We start from the raw sequence: 22818 nt of genomic DNA, 5'->3' as shown, positions 1-22818 counted from the left end.
GTTATTTTACTACCTTGTCTACACTGACCCAGTTTGTGTCTTCTTTCTTCACTTTAGTTGGCTCCTAATTGAGCCTTTTATCTCACATTCCTACCTTTATTTAATTATCTAAAGTCCTATGGAATTAGGGCAATGTCAACTATCTCAAATACTATTAATAATTATAGTTCCAGTGACCACTGATGATGATAATAATAACAGCATTTATATTGTGTGCTTACTCTATACCAGGCACTGTCCTGATCATTTTATAACTATTACTTCCCTTTATCCTAATAGCAGCCTATGAAGCAGGTACCTTTATTTCCCCCCACTTCAGATATGAGGAAAAAGAGACTTGCAGCATTTAGTAGCTTGCCTATGTTCTGACAGTTGGTTAGTGTCAGAATGAGAATTTGAACCCAGCAGGCTAATTCAAAGCCCGTGTTCAAGACCACTAAGACATAAGAACCTCTCTTAGTGGGAAACCTGGGTTTCCATCAGATCAGATCAGATCAGTCGCTCAGTCGTGTCCAACTCTTTGCGACCCCATGAATTGCAGCACACCAGGCCTCCCTGTCCATCACCAACTCCCGGAGTTCACTCAGACTCATGTCCATCGAATCAGCGATGCCATCCAGCCAGCTCATCCTCTGTCGTCCCCTTCTCCTCTTGCCCCCAATCCCTCCCAGCATCAGAGTCCTTTCCAATGAGTCAACTCTTCGCATGAGGTGGCCAAAGTATTGGAGTTTCAGCTTTAGTATAGGACAGATTTAATGCCTTATTCTCTTATCTTTCATCCCATTTCTTAGTTCTTCTTGAGATGCGTACACATCTTTCTTGCTATTTTTGTTGCTACTGAGGATGTTTGAGGACAACTTTTCCACAAACTTAACTACTTCTCCACAAGCCCAAACTACCTTCCCAATGTTCTTTCTGAATGGGAAACTTTTGTTTCAGTCCAGGGATTCTGTTGGCTGTACATTCAGTGAGTTCACATACATCTTCTCCTCTGGTTTTTTCTTTCTGCCTGAAGCTTCCCTGTCACCCTAACCTGGCACCTCTCTCCCCGCCTTGAGGCTCAGTGTCTTCATTATCTCTTCACATCATACTTCCTAGCTGAGCTCGACTAAACTCCTTGTATCTTGCTGTTATCTTTTCACATACGTAATTTCCCCCCAACTAGATCGTGAACTCACCAAAGACAAAGACCAAATGTCATGATTTTTCTTCACCCCACATGGTCCCATGTAGTTCTCTTTGCACAAGGGGGACCTGATAAATATTTTTGAATGAAATGATTAATTTCTTCCTTTTCATTTTAAGTTTTGTTCTTTCTGTGAACTACCTTAACTGAAGCTTATTTCTTTTTAGTTTTTCTTACAGGAAATGATAGACTACATGTAAAAGGCATACAGAAACCAGGAATCCGGTTTCGCTGTCCTGAGACTTGCAGTGAAAGCGATTTCCCAAAATCACTGACATGTCATAATATTCTGGAACTCCCTGAATATTCTACAATGAAAAAAGTGAAGGAAGCACTTCGAAGAGCCATCAACAGCAACAAAGGATTTATCTCAGCCACAGTCACAGGGTGATAGTGACCTCTGAGAGGCTCACATCTCGGGTCCTCTCACCCTACGATCCTTCTGTTCTTTAGTACAGGAGTACAGTTTCTTCTTTAGGTCTGATTAGTACAAAGGTTGATGCATTTTAGATAGAATTAGTTGACAAATGCTGGGATAAACAATGACATGATGAGTCAAGGATAATATTGTTAATAAACCAGCATTTCCTGGTCCTTAAATTTGCTATGAGAATGATTGCTTTTTACTGAATTATTTCCTGAATAATAATTAGCATTTTAAAATGTACTGAATATTAAAAGCTAAAAGATACTCTAAAAATATTGTACATCTAATAAGTGAAAGTGAAGTCACTCAGTCGTGTCTGACTCTTTGTGACCCCATGGGCTGTAGCCTACCAGTCTCCTCCATCCATGGAATTTTCCAGGCAACAGTACTGGAGTGGGTTGCCATTTCCTTCTCCAGAGGATCTTCCTGACCCAGGGATCGAACCCTGGTCTCCCAAATTGCAGGCAGACGCTTTACCATCTGAGCCCCAGGGAAACTCTAATAAACAATTTACAAATATGAAGTTTGAAAAAATAAAGCTGTAATTGAATTCACCATGTTTTGAGGCATGTATGTGTGTGTGTGTATATATATATATATATATATATATATATATATATTTGTTTGTTTTGTTTTTTTTCCTATTCTGGGATGTCTCCAGAGTTTTGATTATAGCCAAACAATCTTTTTGAAAAATCTAAATATTGTGTTCAGTGCTGTGTTCTAAGAATCGTTCTAAATGAAAATAACATTATTTTGGCTAAAGGCTGAGCCCAACCAGGAACTCCTGTCTAATTACAGTTGGAAAAAAATGAAGAACATGAAATATGTTTCAGCATTATAGCTATAGAATGAATTAAAGGAGAGATATAAGCATGTTGGAAATGAATTTTGTGAGCCATTTCTATCTCATATTAAGTTTAAAACTGTAAGTTATTCTATAAATGCCTATGGTCATCCCAAACCATACACAGAAGCCTTGTATCATACACAGAAGCCTGTGTATCTTGTATCAGTGGTGCTGTGGGAAAGGAAACTATGGGGTGACGTCCACACTAGGTGCTGATGTGGAAGGAGGTCTGAAATCTGAGGACAGACCAGACAGAGAGAGAGATTTCACCAAAAACCCTAGATTGTGAGGTAGTTAGTAGAAACGTAAGCCCCCAGCAAATTCTCATAGTTATTTTGGATATATCTGGTTTCTACAACAAGTGGAATGAAGGCCCAGATGTACACTATTGGAATTTTAAGGGAAAAAGTAACTTCTGCATCTTAGAGATCCTTAGTTCAGTTCAGTCGTTTAGTCATGTCTGACTCTTTGTGACCCCATGGACTGCAGCACACCAGGCTTCCCTGTCTATCACCAACTCCTAGAGCTTGATCAAACTCATGTCCATCAAGTCGGTGATGCCATCCAACCGCCTCATCCTCTGTTGTCACCTTCTCCTCCTGCCTTCAACTTTCCCAGCATCAGGGTCTTTTCCAGTGAGTCAGTTTTTCACATCAGGTGGCCAAAGTATTGGAGTTTCATCTTCAGCATCAGTCCTTCCAATGAATAGTCAAGACTGATTTCCTTTAAGATTGACTGGTTTGATTTCCTTGCAGTCCAGGGGGCTCTCAAGAGTTCTCCAACACCACAGTTCAAAAGCATCAATTCTTTGGTGCTCAGCTTTCTTTATAGTCCAACTCTCACATCCATACATGATTACCGGAAAAACCATAGCTTTGACTAGATGGACTTTTGTCAGCAAAGTAATGCCTCTACTTTTTAATATGCTGTCTAGGTGGGTCATAGCTTTTCTTCCAAGGAGCAAGCATCTTTTAATTTCATGGCTGCAGTCACCATCTGCAATGATTTTGGAGCCTCCCAAAACAAAGTCTTTCACTGTTTCCATTGTTCACCCATCCATTTGCCATGAAGTGATGGGACCGGGTGCCATGATCTTAGTTTTCTGAATGTAGAGCTTTAAGCCACCTTTTCACTCTCCTCTTTCACTTTCATCAAGAGGTTCTTTAGTTCTTCTTTGCTTTCTGCCATTAGGGTGGTGTCATCTGCATATCTGAGGTTATTGATATTTCTCCCAGCAATCTTGATTCCAGCTTGTGCTTCTTCCAGCCCAGAGTTTCTCATGATGTACTATGCATATAAGTTAAATAAGCAGGGTGACAGTATACAGCCTTAACATACTATTTCCCAATTTGGAACCAGTCTGTTGTTCTATGTCAGGTTCTAACTGTTGCTTCTTGACCTGCATACAGATTTCTCAGGAGGCAGGTCAAGTGGTCTGGTATTCCCATCTCTTTAAGAATTTTCCACAGTTTGCTGTGATCCACACAGTCAAAGGCTTTGGCGTAGTGGATAAAGCAGATGTCTTTCTGGAACTCTCTTGCTTTTCCAGTGATCCAATGGTTATTGGCAATTTGATCTCTGGTTCCTCTGCCTTTTCTTAATACAGCTTGAACATCTGGAAGTTCTTGGTTTACGCACTGTTGAAGCTTCACTTGGATAATTTTGAGCATTACTTTGCTAGCATGTGAGATGAGAGCAATTGTGCTGTAGTTTGAATATTCTTTGGCGTTGCCTTTCTTTGGGATTAGAATGACAACTGACCTTTTCTAGTCCTGTGGCCACTGCTGAATTTTCCACATTTGCTGGCATATTGAGTGCAGCACTCTCACAGCATCATCTTTTAGGATTTGAAATAGCTCAACTGGAATTTTATCACCTCTAACTAGCTTTGTTCGTAGTGATGCTTCCTAAGGCCCACCTGACTTCACAGTCCAGGATGTCTGGCTCTAGGTGAGTGATCACACCATCATGGTTATCTGGGTCATTAAGATCTTTTTTGTGTAGTTCTTGTATGTATTCTTGCCACCTCTTAATAGCTTCTGCTTCTGTTAGGGCCATAAAATTTCTATCCTTTATTGTACCCATCTTTGCATGAAATGTTCCCTTGGTATCTCTAATTTTCTTGAAGAGATCTCTAGTCTTTCCCATTCTATTGTTTTCCTCTGTTTCTTTGCACTGATCACTGAGGAAGGCTTTCTTATCTCTCCTTGCTATTCTTTAGAACTCTGCATTCAAGAATGGGTATCTTTCCTTTTCTCTTGTGCCTTTTGCTTCTCTTCTTTTCTCAGCTATTTGTAAGGTCTTCTCAGACAACCATTCTGCCTTTTTGCATTTCTTTTTCTTGGGAATAATCTTGATCATTGCCTCCTGTACAATGACAAACCACTTCAGTATTCTTGCCTTGAGAACCCTATGGATGGTATGAAAAGGCAAAAAGATATGACACTGAAAGATGAACTCCCCATGTTGGTAGGTACCCAATATGCTACCAGAGTTGAGAAATAATTCCAGAAAGAATGAAGAGATGGTGTCAAAGTGAAAACAATGCCCTTTGTGGATGTGACTGGTGATGGAAGTAAATTACGATGCTGTAAAAAACAATATTGCATAGGAACCTGGAATGTTAGGTCCACGAATCAAGGTAAATTGGAAGTGGTCAAACAGGAGATGGCAAGAGTGAACATCAACATTTTAGGAATCAGTTAACTAAAATGGACTGGAATAGATTAATTTAATTCACATGACCATTATATCTATTACTGTGGGCAAGAATCCCTTAGAAGAAATGGAGTAGCTGTCACAGTCAACCAGAGTCCAAAATGCATTACTTGGATGCAATCTCAAAAATGACAGAATGATCTCTGTTCATTTCCAAGGCAGACCATTCAGTATCACAGTAATCCAAGTCTATGCCCCGACCACTAATGCTGAAGAAGCTGAACGGTTCTATGAAGACCTACAAGACCTTCTAGAACTAACAGCAAAAAAAGATGTGCTTTATCACAGGGGACTGGAATGCAAAAGTAGGAAGTCAAGAGATACCCGGAATAACAGGCAAATTTGGCCTTGGAGTACAAAATGAAGCAGGGCAAAGGCTAACAGAGTTTTGCCAAGAGATTGCACCGGTCATAGCAAACACCATCTTCCAACAACACAAGAGACAACTTTACACATGGACATCACAATACTGAAATCAGATTGATTATATTCTTTGCAGCAAGCAAAAACAACACTGGGAGCTGACTGTGGCTCAGATCATGAACTTTATTGCCAAATTCAGACTGAAATTGAAGAAAGTAGGGAAAACCACTAGACCATCCAGGTATGACCTAAATCAAATCCCTTACGATTATACAGTGGAAGTGAGAAATAGATTTAAGGGACTAGATCTGATAGACAGAGTGCCTGAAGAACTATGGACAGAGGTTACTGACATTGTACAGAAGAGATCCTTAAGCACCTGACTTTTGGATTTTGTTATTCAGGCCTTTCAACGCCAACATTACTTTTTCTATGCAAATGAGTGAGCTGTACTAAACATTTTAAGAACAGATAGTACCAGTTCTTTATATATTCTTTCAGAAAATGAAGAGGGAACACTTCCCAATTAATTCTCTTCTGCCAGCATTATTCTAATACCAAAACCAGATAAAGACATTACAGGAAAAGAAACCTACGTGTATCTCTCATATGATCACAGATAAAAAAATCTTTTACAAAGTTTAAACACATAAAACATTCAGTAAAATATAATATCTGTGACCAACTTGGAGTTAGTTCAGAAATTCATTTGAAAATGCATTGTTTTCACCATATTAGACAAAAATCGTGTAATTACCTCAGTAGAGGTAGAAAAAAATTGACAAAATTCCGTACTCACTCATGCAAGATGAGTACTCTTGGCAAACTAGGAACTTACTTGACCTGATTACTTCATACTTAATGGTGAAAGAATGCTTTCCTACTAAAATTGAGAAGTCCAAGATGTCTCTCATCACTTCTGTTCAACATTATACTAGATGTACTAGTCCATACATCAGGCCAAACTTAAAAAAGAAAGGCCATAATGATTGGAAAGGAAAGAGTAAAACTATCTTATTTATCAATTACATAGTTATCTGTAGGATATTAAAAGGCATCCACAGAAAAAATCTACTAGAACCATTTATTAAGTAAATATAGAAAGGTGTCATGGTTCAAGGCAATATATAAAAGTTAAATGCATTTATATATACTCACGGGCTTTCCTTGTGGCTCATCTGGTAAAGAATCAGCCTCCAACGTGGGAGACCTGGGTTCAATTCCTGGGTTGGGGAGATCCCGTGGAGAAGGGAAAGGCTACCCACTTCAGTATTCTGGCCTGGAGAATTCCATGGACTGCATAGTCCATGGGGTTGCAAAGAGTCGGACACGACTAAGGAACTTGTATTTCACATATATACTCACAATCAAACACTGAAATTTTTAAAAGTACAACTTGTAATATCAAAAAATAAATATATAAGGATAAGTTTAACAAAGTATGTTTGACTGCTCACAAAAAACTTGAAAATATTGCTGCAACAGTTTAAGAAGCTTTTAGTTAATGGCGAGAGATGCTCATGGACAAAAGAATCAATATTATCATCAGGTCAGTTCTTCCTAAACTGATCTAATTTAGAGTAATTGCTAAATCCTTGCAGTCTGTTTTGTAGAAATTGGTAAGGTGGTTCTAAAATATTTATGGAAATGCAAAGAACTTAAAATAGACAAAACAACTGAAGAAGGACAATGGTCAAACACTTAGGTGAACTGATTTTGAGTCAATTAGCATCTACAGTGATTAACACAGTGTGGTACTGGAGTAAAAAACCGAAATACACAATGGAACACAATAAAAAGTCCAGAGATAAATCCAATCACATATAGTCAACAGTTTCGACAGGGACACTGAGGCAATTCAATGAGTAAAGGCAAACTGGAACAGGTGGAAATGGATTAAAAAAATGAACCTCTTCCCTTATTTCACACCATAAAGAATAATTCATTTGAAATATAACAAAGACCTAAAGCTGTAAAACTTCTAGAAGATAATGTATGAGAAAATCTTTGTTATTTTGGGTTAGGCAAAGATTTTTTAACGTCAAAAAAAAGCAGGAATAATGTTGGTAAGAGAAAAAGAATGGATAAAGAAAAAATGAATAATTTGCATCAAAATTAAAACTTTAGCTCTTTAGATGACATTTTTCATGTAATTTTATTTTTTGTTTTAGTTTTATCATAACTTTCCTCTTTTTATTGAAGTATAGTCGATGTACAATATTATGTTAGTTAAAATGACATTTTTAATAAAATTAAAAGGCAAGCCACAGACTGGTAGAAAATATTTCAAAACATGTATCTAGTAAAGAACTTTGTATGTAACATAGACGACTCATACATTAAAAAAAAAAAAAAACAATCTTAGATGATAAGCAATGGAATCAGTAAATAGGCAAAAGATGCAAACAGACACGTCACCAAAGAGGAGACAGAGATCAGCACTAATAAAAGCACTTGAAAAATTTCCCATCATTAATCATTGTTGTTTAGTTGCTCAGTCCTGTCCAACTCTTTTGTGACCCCATGGACTCCAACCTACCAGGCTCCTCTGTCCATGGGATTTCCCAGGTAAGAATATTGGAGGGGATTGCAGTTTCCTTCTCCAGGGGATCTTCCCAATAAAGGGATGGAGCTGGTGTCTCCTGAAATGGCAGCCGGCTTCTCTACCACTGAGCCACCAGGGAAGTTTTAATGGAAATGAAAACTGCAGTAAGATGGTATTTTAGACTACCGCAACTGCTAACATTAAGAAGACTGACAGTACTAAATGTTGGGAAGAATACAGAGGGACTGGACCTCTCAAATTGCTGGAGGGAATGCTAAACGGTATAGCATTTTAGAAAAGTATGGTAGTTTCTTCAAACGATACTCATGTACTTGCCATATGACACAGCAACTTCATTTTTAGTTACTTATTCCAAAGAAATGAAAACACGTATCCACATTTATTCAAAGCCTTGTTCACAGTATTCACAGCACTTCTATTCATCCGAGCCGCAAGCCAGAAAGGACTAAAATGCCTGCCTATAGGTAAATGGATAAAGAAAATTGTAGTATATTCATATAATAGACTACCATTCAACAATAACAAAGAGAGAACTACTGATGAAACACTACAGGCTGAATCTTAAAACTTTATGCTAAGTGAAAAAAGTCAGACACAGGACTGCACAAATCTGATTCCATTCCTAAGAAACTCTAGAAAAGGCAAAAATATATGGACAGCAGTGGCTGCAGGCACCGTCGTGTGGGCCGTGGGATGGGATAGCTCTCTTCAGCTTTACCATGATGCTGTGGCAAAGCCTGGAGCAGAGTGCTTAGCAAACTTCAGCTTTCCTCGTCACAGTAGTTTCTGGAAATTCTGCAAGTCCGCCTGTGCCAAGGCTCCTCCTAGTGGAATTTGCAGTACTTCTTCGAAGGCCACCTGGTCCAGTTCAGGTGGCCACTGCCCGCCTGAGGACATCTTCTCAGCCCCGCCTCCCACCTCTTCACAGACTAGCGCCTTGTTTACTCTGGCCACCGTCCAAGCCAGTCTTAAAATCATGAAGTTTCCCTTTCTCTTTTCGATTCCGCTCCCTTAAAAAAACAACAACAATCAGTTTCGTTTCTCTCAGAAACTGCCGGCTCCGCCCCCAAACAGCACGTCGGGACCCAGCGTTTGGGCGGGGTAGGGAGACTGCGGCTCCCAGACGTCGGTGTGCGTTCCGCTCGCTGCGGCTCCACACCACGACGGCCGGGGGCAGCCTTCAGGCCCTGGCCGTCTCTTTTCCTCGCCTCAGCTCGGTCTCCTTCGAAGGTTCGGACAGCTGAGACACGGCTGAGGAGCTCGGGAAATTGGTGATGGAGGGGAGGCCACGGAGGAGGTCGCGGGGCGGCGCACGCCCGGTACCCGGGCGGGTCTCCGAGTCCCGACCCCCCGCGTCCCGACCCCCCGCGTCCCGGCCCTCCGCGACAGTGCCCGCGGTGTCTTGGGGAGCGAAGCTCTGGCTCTTCCCCAGCGCCGCCGGGCTCCGCAGCGCGCTATCCAAGAGGCCCGAGGCGACACGCCAGATGTGCTGCACGCGCCGGCGCCTGGCGGTGCTGGAGCGCGGCGGGGCGGGCGTCGAAGTCCACCAGCTGCCGGCGGGGAGCGACGGCGCCAGGAAGCCGAGTGAGTGAGGCCGCGCAGCGCCCTCTCAGCCATCCCCTCCGCGGACTGGGGGTGTGAGTGCGGTGGGCGTCCTGGCCGGGGCCCGCACGGACGCTTCTCTCTAGAGCGGCCCGACTTGTGGGTGTGCGGTCCTTCTTTGACCGTGAGAGACTCAGAGGGACCCGACGGCGCAGCGGCCCGCGCGGGCCATGGAAGTGCGCCCGGCCGGGGGTGTTTTCGCGTTTGGCACCCCTGAGTTCTCCAGCCTTGTTCCTCGCGGGCTCGGAGTTGGGGCCGGACGGTGGCGAGAAACACAAGGTCCGCTCCGCCCGCCGCCTCATGGAGGGAGTCTCCCGGCAGCATTTCAGCCAGTCTGCCTCTATCTTTGGTTTCTATTCAAAGTGTGTTTTTCACTTACGCCTTTTAGAACATACCGGCTTTGATTTTGTGAGTCTTTGGAGAACCTTGTTTGGGTTTTCTTGTTCTCAGTGATAATGTCTTACGTGTGCAAGCAATTTAAAGAGGGCTTTCAGTTGCACTTTGGTAATCTCTGTAGAGATTTCTTAGCTCTGGTGACCCTGACTCCAGATTTTACAGATGGATGGGGTTGTAAATGACCACACATTTAATTTTGAAAAGTTTGCCCATCTATTGCGTGAAGAAAATGATATTTTACTTTTGTTCGTTTTGCTTTTAACTTGAGGGAAGTCGAGAACCTTTTTTCTGTAGGTTATTTGAGGTTTTTGGGGGTGTGTGAACTGCCAGTTCATTGACATCTTTGCCTCGCTTTAAAAAAAAAGATGAGTTGTTTATCTTTTTCCTGTTTATTTGGAAGAGTTTTTGTGTATTGAGTAAGAGTAGCCGTTTGTCGGTCATATACGCAGTAAAATTTTACCCGACTTGCCGTTTGCTAATGTTATTTTATAGTTTACTACATCAGTCTTTTCATTTAAGGAGACTTAAGCATTTCGTGTTATGTTAGAAAGCTATTCTCAATCCAAATTTGTTTAATGTTCTCATCTTTTTCCTAATTTTAAGATTTTGCTTTTAAACCTAATATTTTAAATACACTTAGCAGTTATTTTGACTTAAGGAGTGAGGTGGGAGGAATATGGATTGATTTATTTTTTTTCTCCAAAATGGCTAGCCGTGTTCCAGTACCTTTTTTTGAATAAACCCACCTTTTTTGAATAAACCCTCCTTTTTTTCAACTGATTTGAAATGCTGAGTCTCTAAAAAAGCTTTAGTCTATTGGGCCATTCTTTATTACCAGACTGGTTTGGTTCTCTTTAGAATTTGTATTATGAAGTGGTTTGTGCTTTGATCTTTCGCGTAAATAGATTTATTTCATTAGAACTGAAAACTGAAACAAGGTCCCAACTCTACCTACTTTTTGTGAACAAATTAAATGAGATAAAAGTAAAGGGTTTAGTGGACAGTTTTAAATCTTTAACTTTGAGAAAGCGCTAAATATGCACTGGCAGTACAATTTCTTTTAATAGCATCCTTTTAAAAAATTGTCCCCCAAACCCAATTCCTCATTTACTCTTAAAATGAAGTATGTTCTCCAAAAATTAAATTATAGTTTCTTACAGACTTTTTCATTTCTAGCACTTCAAATTTAGTTTCTCTCCTTGAACTTATTAAACAGGAATCTAAAAGCAAATAGTTAGCTATTTTAATTGAAAAGATATATTCAATTTAAAACAGTATATAAATCGATGCTTTCCCAAATTAAAAAAAAAAATCTGTTGTCAAGACAATAGTCATTGCTATTTTGTCTGCTTGGTGCATGGTTGAATTTTCTTAGACGTTCATGTTAAGTTGTGTAGTTGACATTTTTTCCCAGGTGTTTTAAGTGCATTATAATTAAGTGAATAATAGTAGTGGGTCACAGTGAGTGATGATAGTTCCTGTTGGATTTGCTCTGCAGAGTGCATTAAGTTAGGGAAAAAAATGAAGATACATTCCATGGACCAAGGAGAAGAGCACATGCTGGTTCTATCCTCGGATGGAAAACCATTTGAGTACAAGTATAGCATAGAACATGCAAGGTAGGAAAGTTTTTTTTATCTTTTTATTAAAAATGATGTAAATTTCACTCAAAAAGCATCATAATTTTTGTAGGAAAATGTTACTTTATACAATCTTTGCTTTATATGGTGGTATCTTAAGTAAATGACGAATTCTGAACTGACTAGTGAACTGTAAATCAATTTGTATCTCCCAGGGCATGTACCATGTTGATTTGGCACTTAAAGGAAATGATTGGTTAGTCCACGTATCCCCAAATTGGACTTACATAGTAATTAACTCATTTAACCCCAAAGTAGTTTTCAACCCCCAGAGAAAAGTGAATTATCATGGAATGATTTGTGAGACTTTTTCCTAGTAGATCTTGTGAATTAGAACTTATTTTCATCTTGTATTATTCCTGCATCATAAAATTATGGTTTGTAAAAGAGTCTTAGAATCATCTTACCACAGTTTTAGAATGAACATTATTTTCCTTTTAAACCACTAATTAAAGCATATTATTACTATAATAATTTTAGATGTGCTGAATGTGAAGTTAACTTTTTGGAGTTTCAATCCTAATTAAATACAGTTAATAATTCTTAACTGTTGTGACTTATTTGTGATCAATGTAAAATATATTTCCTTTCATCAGGTTTCAGTGCATTTTACAAGAAAAAAATATAATTCAGATCACATGTGGAGATTATCATTCTCTTGCACTCTCAAAAGGTACTTTTCTAAATATTGTTTTTTCAAAAGAGAGTAAATCTATGTGTATATAGAACTAAGAGAATGTATGTGCTTCATTTGGTACCAGGACCGAAATATGGTTTTGAATGTGGTACGGTCTAGAACACTACTAAAAGAGATACAAAATCAGAATTCTTGGACCTATAAAATCTTCCGGTTTTCATAATTACTTTTCCTACATTTTATTCTCTCAAATGAAAAAACTAAAGCAATTTGGTAATGAGTTTGATGTTCTTTATTTAAGGGAAAAGAGCCTATTGATTGAAAGCGTATAGGAGCTCATAAGCAATGGAATGCTCTTCCCAAGGGATTTTGAGCAAGGGCAAGTTTTGTAGAGTGTCAGAAGGTTCAATATGGAAACAGGGCATGATTGACTGTGGTTGCATATCTGATCAAGGAAATAAGTATAGAGCCCAGAGTAAACTTGGTGTTTGGGGATTGGCTGACTGGATGTACTGTGTTTCTGGTTAGGCTGAGCGTTCAGAGTGTGAAAGTTTGGTTTGGTGACATGGCACCTGGGTGCCATCTTGGGCCTAGAGATTTATTTCAGCAGTTCTGTTTTCTATTTCTCAAATACGAAACAATGAAAATATTCTAAATAATTAAAATCATTCTCTCTGGAATCAAGACTAGGAATGGTCCACCCTTTTCCAGAACTTTCTTCCCTTTTCCTAGGGTTCTTCCAGCTCCCATGATAGGAGCTCAGAATCCCTTGGGTCTGCTTTTATGGCCAGTTTGCTGGCCTCTGACATGTTTTAACATTAACTTTTGAATTTGGGGATTCTCCTCAACCCTGTATTACTTAACATTTTTTATCAGATGCCATAATGGTAGGAAAGGGAAGTAGTGAATATGAATTATTTCCTGAAGCCACTTGACCTAATTAAGACAGGCAGGTGATAAGGAATAGTGGAATTCAGGATCAAGGAAATTTTTTAAATACATAGGACAGATACAAACTTTTAGAATGAAAGCTGAAATTCAAGGGAAGTAAGTGATCATGTATTTGACTTACACTGAAGGCTCTGTTAAGGTTTAAGTGTTAATTTGTATTGGAAAAAGCTGGTTGTTTGACATGATCCATTTATGAACAACTCTTTCATTTTGAGTACATGTTCAGGTTGTGAAGGTGAAACAGATACATGTGCCTTCAAGAAGCCTAGGATGTATGGATGTGGGGGGAAGGGATTGTTCAGGGTTTATTACTGGTAAGTCACAATACGATGTAGGAAGAATGAAAGTTGGGAAAGCAAGAAAGGGAACTACTCATCCTTCTCATTTTGGTATTTCCTGCCGACTGATAGGCACTTGGTAGTTAGGTTTGAAGGAAAATCTCTACCTCTCACCTGTTCCTGCATAGTATCTTGCAGAGTAGTACTCACTAAAATTTAAGTCTCTGATATATTTTTTCAGCCTCTATTAGGTACTGTCATCTCTGTTAGATAACATCTAAGAACTTTTCTTTAAAAATATGTTCCAATATGTGTATTCACTTTGCTGTACAACTGAAACTGACACAACATTGTGAATCAACTATACTCCAATAAAATTTTTTAAAATAGATAAATAAAATGAAAATATGCTCCATATATTTAATTCATGGAAGAAGATGCTCACTCTTCATGATACTGTACTGCAATTTCAAATGTATGTTTACATTATTTATTTAGCATCTTTGGGCACATGGAGAGGGAGAGAAAGAAAGGTAGTTCGGGGTTTTTAGTTTTCAAAAGTAGAGTATTTCTGTCTTTCATAGGCCCATCCTGTGAGTTTTTAAAAATAAGTATTTCTTGAATTTGATTGTAATATATTCCAATAGCTTTATTCTTTGTCTGTTTGGGTCGCTATAATAAAAATAGAGTAGGTGATTTAAACAGCAGAAATTTGAAGTCCAGTTCAGGGTTTTAGCAGATTTGGTATCTAGTGAGGGCAGTCTTCTTACAAGTGGAAAGGACAAGAGAGCTCTCTGGGGACCCTTTTATAAGGGCATTAATCCCATTCATGAGTGCTCCCCCTATCATGATCTCATCCAATTTTAGTCACCACCCCAAAGGCCACTTCCTAATACTATCACACTGAAGGATAGGATTTCAGCATAGGAGTTTTGGGCGAACACAGACATCCAGTTCTTAATACTACCCTTTGAGGTAGGAGATAAGGAACTGTAACTTTTACTGCTGAAGAGAAGTTTCTTCTAGTTTTTCTGACTGAGTCTTGAGATCTGAGCAGTCCTGTCAGTTTGAATGGACGAGATTGTAATGGTGTAGTATGGATAGAATATAATGTCCTAGGGTGATGTCTGCTGCATTTTAAACTTACTAAGACAGCATTTTCTCTGTTAATGTCAAGGTGGTGAGCTTTTTGCTTGGGGACAGAACTTAGATGGCCAGCTTGGAGTTGGAAGAATATTTGCCTCAACTTCTACACCGGAGATTGTGGAGAACCTCTCAGGAGTCCCCTTGGTTCAGATTTCTGCAGGAGAAGCCCACAGCATGGCCTTATCCATGTCCGGAAATGTTTACTCTTGGGGAAGAAATAATTGTGGACAGCTGGGCCTGGGCCACACCTACAGTATGGAAATATATTTTAAAATTTCATATTATAAACAAATATATTTGACATATAAGAGAAATGAATATAATTGGAATGTAATCTGAACCAAAAATGGTTCAGATTCCCGCTTTCATTAGCACTGATTTGCCTGGTTATCTCTCTGTGTTCAGTGTAGAATCGGTCTAAATAACACACGCAGTGTGCAGGTCATGGCTGTAATTGAGATGAGTGTCTGGGTCAAGTGGGAAAAAGGGAAAGAGTGTTGGACAAGAGATCGGAATATCTGGGCTGTGATTCCCACTTCCACATTAACTAATTTCGCCTACCCAAGTCACTTCATTTTTCTCCATGTCTCATTTTCTTTTTCTGTAAAGTGATGAGTTTGGATGAAGTGACCTTTAAGGTACCTGTGGACTTTAAATATCTATTAATACAATCGTGGTAAGGTTTTAATTACATGTGTGTAGACACACATAAACATGTAATTCGCATTACTGAGCTACCTCCCCAAAGAAAAAGTCAATATTTCTGATGACCCCAAACCCCTTGTTAGAGATTTCAGGTGTGGCAAACTCCGATGCTTTATCAGCCGTGGTAATATACACATTCTGCCTAGGGTTACTGGTCAGATACTGCATTTCTGCCTCACATGTCCCCGTGCTAGTTACTCAGGAGAACCCATAAGTCATTTCACAGGAGGAAAAGGAATAAAGGACCGCTGAACTTACTTTTGCTGAATCTCTTTGGGATAAGGAAGTAATCGTGATAGAGAGAAGAGGTAGTGTAAGGCAATTCTCTCCACTAGAGAATTTGAAAGAAAAATAAGAAGCTTTAGGTTCATTAGAAGGGTAATAATGCTAGACTAGAATTGGAAATACCAGATATGCTGCAACGAAAGCTAATCAAGTCAGGTTTAAAAAGAGAAGAAGGGGCTCTGGGAAGTGAAAGTGACACTTCACAGGTGAGTACCCCCAAGTGTGGCCCTTTGACCACCACCCCTGTTCCAGTTTCAGACCTAAATCTACCAGCGTAGAGCCTTTCTTGTCAGAGTGTGTTGGGAGCTACTGTGATGGGCCTAGAGGAAGTAATCTGGGTGTTTTATCAGTAGCGTGGAACTCCAGTATGAAATTCAATGTTTCCTTGTGGTTACTTGAACTCTTCTTTTCCTTGTGTAGATAAAGAGTCTCCTTCTTGTATTGAAGCACTGGATGATCAGAAAGTTGAATTTCTTGCTTGTGGTGGCTGTCACACTGCGCTGCTCACAAAGGTTAGTGTACCCTTGTCTCTTTGACTGCAGTTCCAGAAGAGCACTTTGTAGTGGAGAGAGCACTAGAACATGGAGATATGGGCAGCTGGTGTTTCCTGGGGAAGCAAGGTCACTGCTTCCCCATGCAGGACTGTCCTGATAATTGGGGGGCTTTGTTCTGATGGTGATTTTATTGATTTTTCACTGATGCCTCCACAGAAGTGAGTGTTACTTCTGTGTCATATTCTCTAATTTCTGATAAGAAATTCCCTTTCTTAGAGTGGACTGGTGTTTACTTTTGGTGATGGAAAGTACGGGCAACTCGGTCACAATTCAACACAGAATGAGTTAAGACCCCGTTTGGTAACTGGGCTTGTTGGAAATAGAGTGACCCAGATAGCATGTGGAAGGTAAGTTGTAAAGTATCAATAAAAATTGATAAGATAAATATAATAAATTTAGATAGGTAGTTTAATAAAATTTCTCTTCAGTTTCTTTGAGTTAAAACTATCAAACATTTTCAGATAGGTGAAAATGCTTAATTCACATTGTTAGACAATCATAATCTTTATTTTAGTATACATATTTATTTTAATTGATTTTTTAAATATGTAAATATACTTTCTGTTGGTCCTTCAGTGAAATACCTTTGTAAACATTAAAATGCACTTTATCTTTTAAAAAATTATTTATTTGGAAAAAATGAACAAACGAGTTAGAAAGGATTACTCATTGATATCCTCACTCTATCTGTGTTAACCAAAGAAACTTTGTCACCACTTTGGATTTTTCATGACACACACTCCTCTGAGTAGCATGTGTTACAGGAGGAATCCTCACCTTAGACATGTCTTAATGCAAACCAGAGAAGCACCCCTACTAACACAGGCGAGTTTACTGGAAAGACACAAGGCTCACTGAAAGCTATTATACTGATGGTCAATTTTAAGAGGAGGATACAAATTATCGATAGAGTTAAAGGAAGAGCTGCATAGGACAGAGTCTAAAAGAGGTGCAGATGAGGAGCTTCTGATGTCCACTCCCCTTGGAGGCATGGACAGTGTTACCTCCTCCCAGCCTGATACATGACTGTGAAGAATATTGTCAATCAGGGAAGTTCACCCAAGTCCAGACTTTCATTGCTTAGTCATGATTGATTGAATTATTGCCCATGTGACTGAACTCAGACTCCAGCCTCTGTGTACCCAGAGGTTCAGCTTACCTATAGCTGAAGGGGCCTCTATGAGCCACTTTGATAAACTATTAGGTGTGGTCAAGGGGCCTGCCATGAATAACCGAGACACTCCTATCACTTGGGAAATTCTAAGAGGTTAGACATCACCTCCCTAGAGGTGAGAATAAAGGCCAGAGCTCTGAGCAAGGCCAAATTCTTTCCTTATACATCTGTATAATAGGAGAGGCCATTAATCAGATTGGTAAGAAAATCAGCATAATTAAAGGTCTTTGGGAAGTAGAGTTGGAGCTCAGGATCACCTGATTCCATCTTCTAGGATGGGGAAGGGGAGGAGCTCAGAGATGGCTTCCAGGAGGTGGTGACTCAAGCCAAGGCCTAAAAAAGGAGTAGAATGCTAGGGGTGGTGCCTGTTCTGACCAAGGGAAATCCTTTGCCAGGATGCAGCATCATGGCTTTCAGTGGACTTTGGGGTTCCAAAATCACCTCAGCTACACATTAGTGATTTCTTAGTTTCCACATGGCTAATTTCATCCACTTGGAGTTTGTTAACTAGTTTCACTCACTGGGTAGCATAATTTCTATTCTGAAGTTTTACCAGATTGCTGCATATTCTGATCATTATGGAGAATTGAGAATTGACTGTATGTGCTTCTGTTTATTAGGCAGCACACACTTGCCTATGTTTCTGATACGGGAAAGGTCTTTTCTTTTGGTTCTGGAAAAGAAGGACAACTGGGAAACGGTGGGACACGTAATCAGCTGATACCACGTCCCATGAAATTGCTATCAAGTGAAGAACTCAAATCTGGTAAATTCTGTGGGAGCACAGGATTTGGCATAAATGCCTTTGTTGAAAACCTGATTTTCCTAAGTGTGTAATGTACCAAGAAAAATGAATGACTATGAATGGAATTTTACTGATTTCATGTTTACTTGTAAATAACTTAACATACCGTATCTAATTTATCAAGTCAGAATAGCCATTAGTTTTCTAAGCCCTTCAGGTTAAGATTAATGTGAACTTAGAATGATAGAACATTAAAAAAAAAAACAAAAAAACCAACTATATGGGTTCAGAGGCCTTTGCAGTCTCTGATTCCAGTCTTCAAGGGACCTATCATTTCCATGATGATTGGTTTTCTTACCTGACTAAACTGACTCCTAATCATAAAAAACCCTCAGAATGATAAGCAGCTGACATACACCAGGCAGTGTAACTGTACTTAACTTGCTTGTGTCTTCTTACCTGTCCTTAAGCAGCATCAGGAGATGTGAGCTTTCAGTCCCATCTTACTGGAGGGCACAGAGACTTGGAAAGTGAAGGGTTAGCCTGTAAGCAGTTTGGGCTAGACTTGAACTATGTTTGCACTGTGTAACTTCAGAGGCTTAATTCTGAAAGGTTTCACTATAGAAGTGCCTTGGAGCACTTGGGTCACTTGTTTCTGAAAGCTTAGTGGTGACCTAAAGTACTAAAGTTCTCTCAGTTCTTCTGGGGAAATGAACGATACGGTTATTTCCATAAGCAGTTTGTATCTTATATCTAATTTCTTATAACCACGTACATAGGCCTTTGAAGTACTGTTAACATTCTTCAGAGCCAATAGTCACTGATTAAATCTTGAGTTGTAGAAAGGGCTTTTTGTTTGTTTGTTTTTGGCTGCATCAGGTGACTTGTACGATCTTAGTTCCCTGACCAGGGATCGAACCCGTGCTCCCTGCAGTGGAAACATGGAGTCCTAATGACTGGACTTCCAGGGAAGTTCCTAGAATGTGGTTTTTAGTAATAGGTGCTAAATTAAACCAGGGAACAGTTAACTAATCAAGTATTTGTTTGACTGTGTTGAATATATAAGCATTTATAGTAACCATGTATATTAAACTGATACCACGTTGTCAGCCTTCCGAATCACCTGTTTGCCAACTAGACTTCACCCTGAAGTAGATATGTATTTTTGCTTTGTGAGTGGGAAGTGTACTGAGTCTTTGTCTGTCAGAAAGATAAAAGGACTCAGTTTAAGAAGGATCTAAAGTTACTTGTGTATGTATGTTTGTATCACATGAGTTTCTAATTTTTTGTAAATTCCTTTCAGAAAGCAGCACCTCAGTAAAGGAGTTAATAATGGTTGCCGGAGGGAATCAAAGCATTTTGATTTGGATGGAAAAAGAGGTAAAAAAAGATCTCTAGAAGTTTTTTTTTTAATTGAAGTATAGTTGATTTATAATATTGTGCCAATCTTTGCTGTACAGCAGAATGACTTCAGTTTCATATGTATATACATTCTTTTACTATTCTTTTCCATGGTGGTTTATCCCAGGAGACTGGATACGGTTGCCTGTGTTATGCAGTAGGACCTTGTTTTTTATGCATGTTAATGTGATAGTTTGCGTTTACGAACCCCAAATTCCCAGTCCACCCCTCTTTCTCTCTTGGCCTCCTCCTTAGCAACCACAAGTCTATTCTCTGTGCCTGTGAATCTGTTTCTCTTTTGTAGGTAGGTTCATTTTTGCCATATTTTAGATTTTACATAGAAGTGATATCATATGGTACTTTTCCTGACTTACTTCACTTAGTATGATAATCTCTAGTTGCCTTCCATGTTGCTACAAATGGCATGATTTTTGTTCTTTTTATGGCTGAGTGATATTCCATTGTATAAACGTGTCACATTTCTTGATTATCCATTCTTCTGTTGGCAGACATTTAGGTGGTTTCCATGTTTGGCTATTGTGAATAATGCTCCTGTGACCATGGGGTACATGTAGCTTTTTGAATTACAGTGTTTTGTGGGTATATACCCAGGAGTGGGATTGCTGTGTCATATAGTAATTCTATTTTTACTTTTCTGAGGGTCCTCCATTCTGTTTTCCATAGTGGCTGCACCAACTTACATTCCTACCAACAGTATAGGATGGTTCCCTTTTCTCCACATCCTCTCCAGCATTTGTTATTTGTAGACTGTTTAATAATGACCATTCTGACCAGTGTGAAGTGGTACCTCATTGTAGTTTTGCTTGGCGTTTCTCTAATATGTGTGATGTTCAGCGTCTTCATGTGCCTACTGGCCATCTATATGTCTTCATTAGAGAAATTTCAAAGTATACAAAGAGCTCGGCAACTCAACAATGAAAAAACAACCAACCAAATGAGGAAATGGGCAGAGGACCTTAATAGAGTTGCCGAGCTTTTTGTATACTTTGCAGGTTAAGCCCATGTCAGTCATGTTGTCTGCAGATATTTTCTCCCATTCCATAGGTTGTCTTTTCCATTTTTATGATTCCCTTTGCTGTGCAAAAGCTTGTAAGTTGGATTAGGTCCCGTTTGTTTATTTTTGTTGTTACTTGTATTACCTTAGGAGACTAGAGACTAGAAGTTTTATAAGTTGGTATCTAAGTAAAACAAAAATTTTCAGAATCTAGATTTGGTGAATTCCAAAATCATGATGTTCCTAGGCTCATGTTGGGGAATGGCTAGACGTTATTGACCCTTTATTGTCTAAACCACATGCATCTTTACTCAACAAGAATCGGCAGATTTTTCCCATACTGTATGTCAAATAAGTGTGATTTCCCTAGATTCTACTTACCTTTCAGGAAGCTCCTTGCAAATGGCATTTTGGTTAGGGTTTTAAGAAGCTAATGGGTTAACATTTTGAAGTGACGTTGCCAGCCAGTATTAATAAAGACCCGAGGTTCATAGTCTTATGAATAATCAGTCCATAATCTCCACATCCTACTTCACCAAGGCAAATTGAGTTCTTGCTGCTTCTGTACCCAGTCCTTTCAGGATCTCCCCAAACTCTCTAATGTTCAATTTAATCTGGTCATATCCGTATAAAGCGTTCAGTGTTGGGGCATTCAGAGAAGTTTACTTTGGATCTAAACATCCTTGGTCAAGAAACTGGCAACCAGGCAAATGATTAATTGTTCCTTGGTAGAATCTTTATGATTTTCCAGAGCTATATTATCCATACTTAGTATTATGCTCTATCCTTAGAAGGTGCCTAAAAGTTGAAGACCTATTTCATTTGTATCTAGATTACTATATTCTACTATTTTGTTTACAGAATTCCTATGTGAATCTGAGGAGGAAAATTCCTACCTTGAATGAAGGCACTGTAAAGAGATGGATTGCTGATGTGGGGACTAAACGATGGCAAAATACAAAAAGGTACAACCTAAGTGTCTGTCTGCTCATATAGCTCTTTAAATCAGTGTTTTCCCAGTTGATTTTGCACAGTACAAAGATGTAAGATTTTGTGGTCCATTAGTAGTCTGTTTGGCTTCCCTAGGGGCTCAGCAGTAAAGAATCATACAATTTAGGAGATGAGAGTTTGATCCCTGGGTCAGTAAGATCCCTTGGAAAAGGAAATGGCAACTCACTCCAGTGTTCTTGCCTGGGAAATCCCATGGACAGTGGAGCCTGGTGGGCTACAGTCTGTGGGGTCACAAGAGTTGGAAATGACTTAGTGACTAAATCATCACACAGTGGTCTACTACTTGGTGATCTTCAGAGAAACAGAATCAGTAAGAGGGTGTGTGTGTGTAGAGAGAGATTTTTAAGGAGTGAAAATTCCAGTATTCTTGCCTGGGAAATTGTATGGACCAAGGAGCCTGGCAGGCTATAGCCCTGGAGGTCACAAAGAGTTAGACACGACTGAGTAACTGAGCACACACACACTCAGTTGTAGGGGGTGGCAAGTGCAAAATCTGTGAGACAAGACTGCAGGTTGGAGATCTAGGGAAGAATTATATTAAGCTTGAGTCCCAAGGCTGTCTGAAGGCAGAATTTCCTCTTCCTTAACACTTCCTCTTAAGACCTTTACAGCTGATTGGATAAGGCACACCCCCGTTATAGAGGGTAATCTGCTTTACTCAAACTCTGCTGATTTGAATGTTAATGCTGTCTAAAAAAATACCTTCACAGCAACATCTAGATTGGTGTTTGACCAATTCTCTGGCCAAGTTGATACATACAATTAATCATCACAACTAGCACTTAAGCTCCATGAGGGCAGCTCTCTTTATTGCAGGACCTCTCTGGGCCTTTGATATGTTTGTGTAATTGTGACTCTGAGCAGGAAATATAGTGTATAGTTTCCCAGCCCTGCTTGACTTTGGGTCTCTTGTTTGTTGAATTCTTACTCACAGCTGAACATCTTAGGCAACCTTGTTGTAAATAATAGAACTCCTACCATCATTAAAGATTGTACTCATTTTTACAAGCATTTCCTTTTAGAGACACTTTAGGTATTGCTTTATAATTCTGGAAAGTAGTTACACCAAATAGCTGCATCTTGACTTGGAGAGCACGAATGGTCAAGAACTGTTTGTGCAGTTACTTCTAAGATGGAACTGAGCATACTCCCCCACCCTCTATTTTGT

The 22818-nt window shown here is 39.4% G+C and overlaps 3 protein-coding genes across 7 annotated transcripts in view; 2 read left to right on the top strand and 1 right to left on the bottom strand.

Moving 5' to 3' along the window:
* HERC6 (HECT and RLD domain containing E3 ubiquitin protein ligase family member 6) overlaps positions 1 to 2168 on the top strand; it is a 57591-nt gene extending 55423 nt beyond the window's left edge. For both annotated transcript variants that reach the window (XM_027544093.1, XM_027544095.1), the window contains exon 23: positions 1354 to 2168. In XM_027544093.1, coding sequence (XP_027399894.1) covers positions 1354 to 1577 — 224 coding nt within the window. In that variant the 3' untranslated portion in view covers positions 1578 to 2168. The remainder of the gene's footprint in view (positions 1 to 1353) is intronic.
* PYURF (PIGY upstream reading frame) overlaps positions 1 to 22818 on the bottom strand; it is an 89081-nt gene that overhangs the window by 28210 nt on the left and 38053 nt on the right. The window lies entirely within an intron of this gene.
* Positions 8128 to 22818, top strand: part of HERC5 (HECT and RLD domain containing E3 ubiquitin protein ligase 5) — a 50158-nt gene continuing 35467 nt past the window's right edge. Inside the window, exons 1-9 of one of the 2 annotated variants that reach the window (XM_027544092.1) lie at positions 8128 to 9694; positions 11607 to 11727; positions 12345 to 12421; positions 14792 to 15013; positions 16171 to 16262; positions 16521 to 16651; positions 18099 to 18244; positions 19527 to 19603; positions 21501 to 21604. In XM_027544092.1, the coding sequence (XP_027399893.1) occupies positions 9385 to 9694; positions 11607 to 11727; positions 12345 to 12421; positions 14792 to 15013; positions 16171 to 16262; positions 16521 to 16651; positions 18099 to 18244; positions 19527 to 19603; positions 21501 to 21604 (1280 nt within the window). In that variant the 5' untranslated portion in view covers positions 8128 to 9384. The remainder of the gene's footprint in view (positions 9695 to 11606; positions 11728 to 12344; positions 12422 to 14791; positions 15014 to 16170; positions 16263 to 16520; positions 16652 to 18098; positions 18245 to 19526; positions 19604 to 21500; positions 21605 to 22818) is intronic. The other variant, XM_027544091.1, reaches the window with a different exon arrangement.

Source organism: Bos indicus x Bos taurus, chromosome 6 (genome assembly GCF_003369695.1).
Source record: "Bos indicus x Bos taurus breed Angus x Brahman F1 hybrid chromosome 6, Bos_hybrid_MaternalHap_v2.0, whole genome shotgun sequence".
NCBI lineage: Eukaryota > Metazoa > Chordata > Mammalia > Artiodactyla > Bovidae > Bos > Bos indicus x Bos taurus.
The sequence above is the reverse complement of the archived record's forward strand: the minus strand, read 5'-3'. Positions and strand labels throughout refer to the sequence as shown.